Source organism: Oncorhynchus kisutch, linkage group LG10 (assembly GCF_002021735.2).
Source record: "Oncorhynchus kisutch isolate 150728-3 linkage group LG10, Okis_V2, whole genome shotgun sequence".
Taxonomy (NCBI): domain Eukaryota; kingdom Metazoa; phylum Chordata; class Actinopteri; order Salmoniformes; family Salmonidae; genus Oncorhynchus; species Oncorhynchus kisutch.
Genome location: NC_034183.2, coordinates 30,154,300 through 30,165,097, shown reverse-complemented (window position 1 = coordinate 30,165,097; position 10,798 = coordinate 30,154,300). Strand labels below are relative to the sequence as shown.

Below are 10,798 nucleotides of genomic sequence, written 5' to 3'. Positions count from 1 at the left end.
CATATCCAGGATAACTTAATCATTGCATAAAATGTAGGGGCTAGACAATAATTTATAAGGTAAGAAACCAGTCTTGGCATGACAGGTTTTATTGAGTATTTACATTAATCAGGCTTTAACAATGAAGTGAATATCGCAAACAGCGTACAATGACACGCCTGTTCGGTCATCACAGGGTACAACTTGTCAAATATTGACAATGTAGTGACATTTCCCTGTGCACTTTAAAAAAGTATAGTGTCTACAGTACTTCAGCTAAAAAAATAAAAGTTAATACCAATCTCTCTGCTCAAAAGTTATAAATAAATACCATAACCAACCACTTTCAGGAAAGGTGTAGTAGACAATGGCTCAGGTCTCAACATGGCAGTGAAGCTATGAAGCATTTTGTTCCATGATTTCTTCATCAGTAGGCCTCACACAACCTCTTCATAAACCGTTGTAGTAATTTGAGTGGTAGATAAGACAGACTGGCCCACCATGGGATTTCCCTGAAGTCAGCCTTCAACAACACTGAGCTCATGCTGAAGAGGGGAGGAGAGATTCCATGCACTCAGTCAATGAATGAGCTGCTCTTAAATCATAATATAATAACCCGAGGATGGGGAACGAATTAATAAAACAGACCCAAGCTCAGTACCGACAGGCCTGCAGGAGACGCAAGTCTTGTCCTGTGTGTAAGCCACAGGATTCAGACCGGTGAGGGATCACAGACTCAGTAAGACAAGAGGGCAACATTCACACACACACTCACACATTAGAGTCCCATTATAGAATATTCTCCATATCTCACCAACACCATGAGTACAGTACAACTGTCGTACACACAGAATCAAGAGTACAGCCTCTCCAAATACACATAGTTGAGCTTTACAGGTATGTACTCCAATCAGATTCCAGCATCTGGCTTGACGACGAGGGCAGAGAACGCAAAGGCCAGGAACATTATCCCACCAATGATTGTAACTGAGGAGGAGAAAACAGAGGTCCATAACATAATTCCAATTACTATTAGCTACATTCATTACAGTATAGGCCAGGGCTCTCCAACCCTGTTCCTTGAGAGCTACCCTTCTGTAGGATCTCGCTCCAACCCCAGTTGTAACTTCTGATTAATCGAATCAACCTGCTAATTATTAAGAGTCAGATGCGCTCGATTAGGTTTGAAGCGAAAACGTACAGGACGGTAGCTCTCCAGGAACAGGGTTGGAGAGCCCTGGTGTAGGGCTCTCCAAGGAACACTTTTAAAAAAAATCAAGTTAGGAAAAATATATCACCAGTTCTGACAGAGATCTTCTGTGCAATCATCCTTCCTCCAACCACAGCCAGTCCTGTGCACAGACAGTGTCCCAGAGTACCACCCACTGCCACTCCAAAAGGATCCTGAGACAGAGCATTTGTTTATGATACGTTTAAGCCTCTCACAGAACCAACAAGTATCACAGTGCAGTAGAAATAAATGCACAACAATAATTCCCTAACAATATAATTCCTTTTGAGTATATTACGCGTACACAGCAACCGTATATCCTGATCTTAATCATGAACTCGGACTTTAGATCCACAATGAATGCTTTGCAGCCACATCTCAGCATTTTAGCTTGAGATCAGTGTAACATTTGCCAGCATGTGCCATTTTTACTAGGCAAGCAGACTCAGACTCCATAGTGGGTCTGTCAGGACTCACCTCCCGGGCAGCCAAGATGATGGTGGTCAGCTGAGAGCGGTCTCCCCACTCTGCAAGGAAGGTGAGGGTGAAGGCCTGGATGAACACAGGCGAGATGAAGCTGTGCCATCTCCCCTGAGGATGGCTTGACCCTGAGCCCAACTCCACATCTGAAGCCCCATTCACCAGCTTAGACCGCTGGAGCTATAGGAAATAGGAATACAAACCAAACAATGAAACCCTAGACCAAGAGTTACAGCAGGGTAATATGAAAATTCCTAACATGCAAATGTAGGTGTGGGCAATGTGTGTTTTACAGACCTCCTCATCCTTCTTTTTAATCTCAGCCTGCACCTCCTCCAGCTCCTCCTGACCCTCGTTTGGACTCATTTTCAGCCCCTCTCTCAGCATGCGAACACCAAAGATTGCAAACAGAGCTGTGGACACATAGTATGTGTAGATCCTGGGGATGATGGTGGTGGCATAGCCAAACATCACTGAGAAAACATAAGAGGGACTTAGTAGGATAAAGGACGGACTGTACAGAACCAAATACTCAGGGGGACATTCAGACACACCCAGGATGGATCGGTACCTCCACTAATTGGGATACATGAACAAAATCCCAACAATCCATCCACCAACCTGAAAGGCAGGTCATAATGCCAAGCGCTAGCATTGCCCCTAACAGCACAGTGAGGCGGTTGTAGCGCATAGCCATGATGGCAGCGATGAAGAAAGTCTTGTCTCCCAGCTCAGAGACAATGATGACAGAGATGGCAGCAACAAAGGCATGGATGAAGCCCAGGTCACCAGATTTGCTGGAATCATTTTCACTGACCTCTGGGCCAATAGCATGAGCAGTTGGTGTTTTCTGTTGAAGGGGGAAACGAATATCAGTTCAGCTCCACAACAGGTTAGCCATGGAAACCATGTTTTAATTAGTCTTTTTGTACACATACAGTATTAGTCTAAAGTTATTTATTTTTTACAATTTTCTACATTGTAGAATAATAGTGAAGACATCAAAACTATGAAATAACACACATGGAATCATGTAGTAACCAAAACAAATCGAAATATATCTTCAAAGTAGCCACCCTTTGCCTTGAAAGCTTTGCTCAATTTGGCACTCTCTCAACCAGCTTCACCTGGAATGCTTTTCCAACAGTCTTGAAGGAGTTCCCACATATGCTGAGAATTTGTTGGCTGCTATCCCTTCACTCTGCGGTCCAACTCATCCCAAACCATCTCAATTGAGTTGAGGTCAAGTGATTGTGGAAGCCAGGTCATCTGATGCAGCACTCGAACACTCTCCTTCTTGGTCAAATAGCCCTTACGCAGCCTGGAGGTGTGTTGGTCATTGTCCTGTTGAAAAACAAATGATAGTCCCACTAAGCGCAAACCAGCTGGGGTGGCGTATCGCTGCAGTGGTACCCATGCTGGGTAAGTGTGCCTTGAATTCTAAATAAATCACAGACAATGTCACCAGCAAAGCACCTCCTCCACATTCACGGTGGGAACCACACATGCAGAGATAATCCGTTCACCTACTCTGCGTCTCAAAGACACGGCAGTTGGAACCAAAAATCACAAATTTGGACTCCTCAAACCAAACTAATGTCCATTGCTCGGGTTTCTTGGCTCGTGTTTCTCTCTTCTTCTTATTGGTGTCCTTTAGCAGTGGTGTTGTTGCAGAAATTCAACCATGAAGGCCTGATTCACGCAGTTCCCTCTGAACAATTGATGTTGAGATGTGTCTGTTACTTGAACTCTGAAGCATTTATTTGGGCTGCAATTTCTGAGGCTGGTAACTAATGAACTTATCCTCTGCAGCAGAGGTAACTCTGGGTCTTCCTTTCCTGTGGTGGTCCTCATGAGAGCCTTTGTGCAGATACAAAACCATCAAGCGCCTTTTACAATAATTGTTTTATTTAACTAGGCAAGTCAGTTAAGAACAAATACTTATTTACAATGACGGCCTAGGAACAGTGGGTTAACTGCCTTGTTCAGGGGCAGGACAGATATTTACCTTGTTAGCTTGGAGATTTGATCTTGCAACCTTCCGGTTACTGGCAACCTTCCGGTTACTGGCCCAACGCTCTAACCACTAGGCTACCTGCCGCCCCAACCTGCTGCACTTGAAGAAAACGTTCAAAGTTCTTACATTTTTCCAGATTGACTAACCTTCATGTCTTAATGTAATGATGTACTGTCGTTTCTCTTTGCTTTATTTGAGCTGTTCTTGCCATAATATGGACTTGGTCTTTTACCAAATAGGGCTATGTTCTGTATACCACACCGAACTTGTCACAACACAACTGATTGGCTCAAATGCATTACGGAAAGACATTACACAAATTAACGTTTAACAAGGCACAACTGTTAATTGAAATGCATCATGACTACCTCATGAAGCTGGTTGACAGAATACCAAGCTGTCATCAATGCAAAGGGTGGCTACTTGGAAGAATCTAAAATATTTTTATTTAATTAACACTTTTTTGGTTACTAGAAGATTCCATGTGTTATTTCATAGTTAATGTCTTTACTATTATTCTACAATGTAGAAAATAGTACAAATAAACTAAATCCCTGGAATGAGTAGGTGTGTCAAAACGTTTGACTGATACTCTATATTGGAAAGTGTACAGCCTGTCTCATTGAAGCAGGTAGTCAAAGTCACGTAGACTGGGGGTATAATACAACTTGGTAGTTATTAGAGTTCAACTTCCAGACTAGGGCTAGTGACGACCAGGACAATAACCCGACTAACCATGTTTTCCACCTATGGCATGTCCCCAAAGCATGAACCAAGAAAGAGGTCAAAGTAACCGAGTGAAATAGATACTGGTGGTGACTTCACACATCATCTTGCTCTGGCTATGCGAACGTAACGACGCTCGCTAGTTAGCATTATTAGCTATGTGGAATGTTTGAGTTGCTAGTTAAGATAGCTAGCTAACTAGTTAACTACCTCTTGTTGCGGTTGTTCTTGGACTGGTTTGTGTTCCTCCTGCATCCCAGAAACTCCAGCTGACAACACCGCGACAACCAGGGGCAGCAGGACACACATCACACTTCTGTTAGCCCTTCCATTCCTTCCGCCGGCCAGTAGATACATTTTAACAAAGGGAAGCAAGCAGATTGTGTTAAAATGCTGATAATAAAGGCAGTTTACATAAGCGTATGGGTTAAATGATAAAAATCACTGCCCCTGACTGCGTAAATCACTCGATATAATTAGCTAGACGTACACTACATAGCTAGTTGGTGTTGGTAGAAAAGCTTGCCGATTGAACCATTGAGGATATAACAATTTCTGCTTTGGATAGAACTCATACGGGATTTTTAAATTGTGAACTTGCTACCTGAAAGACAGTAAACCACTAATGTGATTGGATCACTAAAAGGAGGACGCGTATGTAAAATGCTAATTTAACTTCTGTGCAGTACTGTCATTGGCTACTTCAACTGCCAATTTGTAGATGTCATGGAAAATGTCAAGTTAGAGAGACTTGCAAATGCCAACCAATAGTGGGAGGGAAGAAAATGCAGCGAGAGCAAGAGGCTCTATGAAACTATACTATATAGTAGCTACACTTTAATGTAGAGTAATACAAGTGGTCAAATAAAAGCAATTCAAATACTGTGATCATTTAAAAAATGCTGGAAGACTTTTCTAAATATTGATGTCATTACTGCAATTTTAAGTTGGGGCCAATCTCAGGATATGGACACCGAAATGGACACCAATGCCATTCATTATCTAGTGGAGCTGCTGCTGTCAGTCACAGCATAAACTGGGCTAGGGCCTGGCGTAAACCCCGCACCTTAATTAAGTCACCTTAAGTACGGAAGCCAAGGCACTCCCTTATCAGTCCTTGCCAATGTACACAAACGATTTCTGCTGCTAACAGTGTCCTTATCAATCTTGTCCTGTTAATTTGTTGAATCTTTAAATCTATTATATTAAAAAAATAGATATTCAATGCAATCATTTCAACAAACAAAGTCTTTAGATTTATTTTTCTGGAAAATTAAGTTGTACAAAATAAATCACATTATTCATATCAGGCTTCAGTTACAATAAATAAGGGAGGAATGCTTTGCGATGCTGTGGGTAAGACTGAAACTTGCTTGTGTAAAACTCATGACAGAGCTGGGCAGCCAGCGCCTGGTTGAAGAGCACATAGAGGACAACGAGCCACCAGGTGAGAGCGTGACTTCCAGACACAATCCCCAGAGACACATAGATCAGCAGCTCAGCTAAGTAATGAGGACAGGAGACCAGCTCAAACCAGCCTCCACTGGGAACCCTGTGGGCTAGAGTCTCCACTGTCCCTGCAAAAGAGGAGAACAAAACACAAGACAAAATTTATACAAATTATACAAAACATATTCATGAGGGGAAGCTAAAAAGATGTTAACCAAATGAGTCCCACTGTATCGCTGGCACATTTTGGACTTTTACCATTGGATTCATCTATTTCTTCTGCATCCGTAGTCCGTAATTAACCGGGGCTGAGATAGAGCAGTGTTTGTGAGACAAGGGTGGATTCCAAAGGGGCCCAGGGCCGGGGCCTTTATACAAAAACATATACAGAGTCCGAATGGTTTGAGCTACAAAACTATTAAAAGCTTTCCATGAAAAGTCGAGACTCTCACAAACACGCACATGTTTTGCTCTATGATGCTCACAAGCCACACAAGAGTCGTTAGTATGTATGATGTTCTTCTACAAAGATCATAGGAAATCCCAGGACATAGTGTCTATACTGTAATAAGCTCACATAGTTGCTGTCAGAAACACCACACAGTTGTCACTGACAATTTGGATATTAATTTCCCAGTGAACAAACCATTTCTGTACTTACAGCGTTCATTAAAAATAAAAAATCTGTTTTTTGCTTTGGGTGACCTTGTTTTTTTAATTGACATTTGTCAATACAACTCATGAATGCAAATGATTGTGTCAAAGTGTTGTGTGTGCTACTTGTAGCCCTCGTTGTCCTGAAAAGAAAATGGTAAAACACTTAATTGTGAGGATAAATATAAGGCATGGACAAAAAAAAGCAGATTTTTGCTGGGGTCTCGGGACTGATAGGGTTAATGTGATCAAACATTTACTTGCCGAGTGTCCTCTCTGAGTAATTTTGAACTAATAATTGAGACATCTGATCTGCATGACCTCACCTGATCCTCCAGTGCGCAGTCTGGCCAGCAAGACCAGGGAGCGGTGCTGCAGCAGAGAGGCCCAGGAGAAGAGTACAGCTCCAGCCACATAGTACCACCTCAGCTGGGAGAGCAATGGGAAAGCAGGGCTCCCTACCAAAACAACACCATCAGTCTGGCATCAACAGCATAACAAATATCACAATTACATATAATACACTGAATATATATATATATATATACGCAACATGCAACAATTTCACCAATTTTACTGAGTTACAGTTCATATAAGGAAATCAGGCCCTAATCTATAGATTTCACATGACTGGGCAGAGGCGCAGCCATGGGTGGGCATGGGAGGGCATAGGCCCACCCACTGGTGAGCCAGACACACCCACTGGGAGCTAGATCCAGCCAATCAGAATGATTTTTTTCTCCCACAAAAGCACTTTATTACAGACAGATATACTCCTCCATTTCATCCGCTGTCCGGGTGGCTGGTCTCAGACAATCTGCAGGTAAAGAAGCTGGATGTGGAGGTCCTGGGCTGGCATGGTTACATGTGGCCTGCAGTTGCGAGGCTGTTTGGACGTTCTTTCAAATTCTCTAAAACGACGTTGGAGGCGGCTTATGGTAGAGAAATTAACATTCAATTCTCTGGCAACAGCTCTGGTGGACATTCCTGCAGTCAGCATGCCAATTGCATGCTCCCTCAAAACTTGAGACATCTGTGGCACTGCACATTTTAGAGTTGCCTTTTATTGTCCCCAGCACAATGTGAACATGCTGTTCAATCTGCTTCTTGATATACTACACCTGTCTGGTGGATGGATTATCTTGGCAAATGAGGAATGCTCACTAACAGGGATGTAAACACATTTGTGTACACAATTTGAGAGAAATAAGCTTTTTCTGCATATGGAACATTTCTGAGATATTTTATTTCAGCTCATGAAACATGGGACCAACACTTTACATGTTGCGTTTATATTTTTGTTCGGTAAAGATCATCAAGCAGTATGTGAATTGTGAAGCAATACAATACAAAGCTCACCTCCTTCAATTATCAAAGAATCCGAGCACAGCACTGTCAGCCCCAGTAAAATGTAGTAGGCCAAGCCAAATATATACTGAACAATGTGAATGACCCCATCAGAGAACACGCTGACCAAGTGGCACTCAAGTAGTCGTCTAAGAGAATGAACCCATAACAGGACCTGCACCAGCAAAGCTGACACCTGTGGAACTAAAGTAAACACGAGTCAGTGTTCTACAGGCACATACAACCTAATATGATGAGTTGGTCTTACCAAGTGCCAACACAGCAAATGAAAACAAATGAGGTAACCATAAAATATCCCAAATCTGGAAAAGTTACCTTGCCTGACTGCCACTGGTCCACCAGTAGTCAGGAATCCCAATATGTCAGTCAACCATGATGGGAATTTCTGGCCCCATACAATCATGTTAAGTGACAGGACAATAAGAAAACCATTCCAGCCAACAGATATTGCATAGAAGTGCCAGAACCATCTGCAAAGAAGAGGTTTAATTAAAATCAGTGGCCTACAGTCAGTCAAGTGTCATCATCATCAATCGGGGCTCTAGTCTTGCAAAACCATTCGAAATCTGGACTTCCGATCAGCTGTTACATTACGTTGTGCTGATAAACGTCCACCCAATAAAGTAAATATATGGAAGTAGGTCATTTAAAATCTAGTTGAAATATGTTTTCCCATTTCCTCAAAAGGGCCGAGCATTACCTTTTTGGGATATCAAAAACATGCAGCCAGTGGTCTCGTTTCAGCGGTCCCTTGGTTTTACCGTATCGGATTAGATCCTGGAATAATATATACAGTTTTGAATGCTCACATTCAGTCGGCAGGTAACGTGAAAGTCTGTGGACACAAAAAGCTAAGAGAAAGCATAAAGCCAAGGATAACCACAGGAAATCAATAACACAAAATCCTAAAAGTGTTAGCATTGTTCGGTCAGGCACTCAAAAACCTCCGTCTGGAAACACCAATGGTGCATTCAAGTTCCGATGCACAACCGCTGCAAAGGGACTAGTCTCGATAACTCGACCCGTAACCCGAAACTTGACAACGTTGCCTAGGGCCGGGGTTTGAAGACTACACAGGGACAGTCGTGTATTAGTTAGTTCATCAGATAAATAACCACCATACTGTATGATACATTACGGATATAACTGATCCAATCAAAAGATGATTAAAAAAACACGATTCATTAATGTGCTGTTGATGTTACAGGTGTAAACAGCAGGTGGCAGCAAGAGTTTGGCCAGAAGACCTCTGAAAATGTCTTTTTTTTTACGGTCTCTGCCTCTGACAGCCTCTGACTTGACTGTTCGAGCCACTGCCTGAGAAAACAGCTCAGAACAATCCACAATGCAAAATATCCAAACTGTCATTGACTCAACCTTAGTGTCATCCAGTGGCTGAGGTGGGAACATTCATTTATTGCTTTCCTGTAGACATTTTTATTTCAGCTTTGGTACAGCAAATGTAGGCAGAACCATGTTAACTGTATCTATACCATTGATTTCCTTTAAGGGCCTCCTGTTGGAGGCGGTATGAGAGGTACAGCAGCTCCAGCAGTCAAGACCCAGTCAGAACTCTAGATATCAAAGTGCGTGAGGGCCTGTGTTTTATGTAGAGGACAATGAGCCACCAGGTGAGAGTGTGATTGCCAGACACAATCCCCAGAGATACATAGATCAGCAGCTCAGGAAAGTAATGACAGGAGACCAGCTCAAACCAGCCTTCACTGGTAAACCTGTGGGTTAGTCTCCACTGTCCCTGCAAAACACAAGAAAAAATGTACACAAATGACACAAAACATATCCATGAGAGGAAGCTAAAAAGATGTTAACCCAATGAGTCACACCGTATTGCAGACACGTTTTGTACTTCTTACCCCTTTTAAACATAGTGTGTTTGAGCTACAGACTTCTGGTTTGTACCATTGGATTTGTTTATTTCTTCTGCATGTATGTAGAGTCTGAATGGTTTGAGCTACAAACCATTAAAAGCTATATATGAAAACTGAGACTCTGACAAACACGCACATGTAACATGCTCTATGACGCCCACAAGCCTTGGCTTCTGACAATCCTAAATGAGAACAGGAGAGGGATGGCTGACAATGGCTTTGTTGGCAGATGGTTGCCTCCCTACTGGAAAATCAGGGCACGTTGTTCAAAGAGCATAATAACAAAATAGCAACAGAATTTACAAAATCGTGGTGTTGTTGTTACTCAACTGTGTTGAGTTAACTCCCGTTAACCCTGAGTAACCCTATCGTATTTCCCTGCATGTTTTGTTGCAGGTTGATTTTAAGAATAGTTTGTTTTAATATTTATGTTTCTGTACGCACATTGATTGATTAATTGATCTTATACTGCACAAAGATAAATAACATAAATTTTTCTAAACTATTCCAATCTGTAAATGGTTGGACTTATTCACAAATTATTGAGATGGTGGTTCAAATTTAGATGGTTTAGGTAGTCTCCTTTATCAATCTTCCTTACCGTGGCAGTCATTCTAACTGCAGTGAACGAACCTTCACCCCATTTTGTTCCATGCTGGCTGAAGACCTAGCTAGCCAGTAACTAGTTAAAACAAAACACATATGAAAGGGCAAACAAGCTTACCCTATATATGAATAGGGTAAATGTATTATTATATTTGCTGACACCCTACAGTCAAATTTTGGCATCAGTAGAGTAGCTATCTAAATCAAATCAAATCAAATGTATTGGTCACATACTCGTTTAGCAGATGTTATTGCGGGTGTAGCAAAATGCTTGTGTTTCTAGCTCCAACAGTGCAGTAATATCTAACAAGTAATATCTAACAATTTCGCAACAATACACACAATACACACAAATCTAAAGTAAAGGAAAATATAAATATTTGGACGAGCAATGTCGGT

General features: G+C 42.0%; 2 protein-coding genes across 4 annotated transcripts; both read right to left on the bottom strand.

Moving 5' to 3' along the window:
* Positions 1–71: 71 nt before the first annotated feature.
* tmem165 (transmembrane protein 165) lies at positions 72–5,061 on the bottom strand. 3 transcript variants are annotated; one of them, XM_031833517.1, is made up of 7 exons: positions 5,038–5,061; positions 4,644–4,767; positions 2,312–2,540; positions 1,988–2,163; positions 1,688–1,870; positions 1,278–1,383; positions 72–966 (listed from the first exon to the last, which is right to left on the bottom strand). In XM_031833517.1, the coding sequence occupies exons 2-7, from the start codon at positions 4,740–4,742 to the stop codon at positions 890–892; spliced, it is 870 nt and encodes a 289-aa protein (XP_031689377.1). In that variant the 5' UTR covers positions 4,743–4,767; positions 5,038–5,061; the 3' UTR covers positions 72–889. The 3 variants fall into 3 exon arrangements, with proteins under 3 accessions (XP_031689377.1, XP_020348361.1, XP_020348360.1); XM_020492772.2 differs by lacking the exon at positions 5,038–5,061 and adding an exon at positions 4,924–5,030; XM_020492771.2 differs by having other exon boundaries at positions 4,644–5,049.
* A 605-nt stretch (positions 5,062–5,666) lies between these two features.
* srd5a3 (steroid 5 alpha-reductase 3) lies at positions 5,667–8,939 on the bottom strand. Its single transcript, XM_020492770.2, has 5 exons — positions 8,605–8,939; positions 8,220–8,374; positions 7,896–8,087; positions 6,863–6,994; positions 5,667–6,010 (listed from the first exon to the last, which is right to left on the bottom strand). The coding sequence occupies exons 1-5, from the start codon at positions 8,823–8,825 to the stop codon at positions 5,751–5,753; spliced, it is 960 nt and encodes a 319-aa protein (XP_020348359.1). The 5' UTR covers positions 8,826–8,939; the 3' UTR covers positions 5,667–5,750.
* Between the last annotated feature and the right edge of the window lie 1,859 nt (positions 8,940–10,798).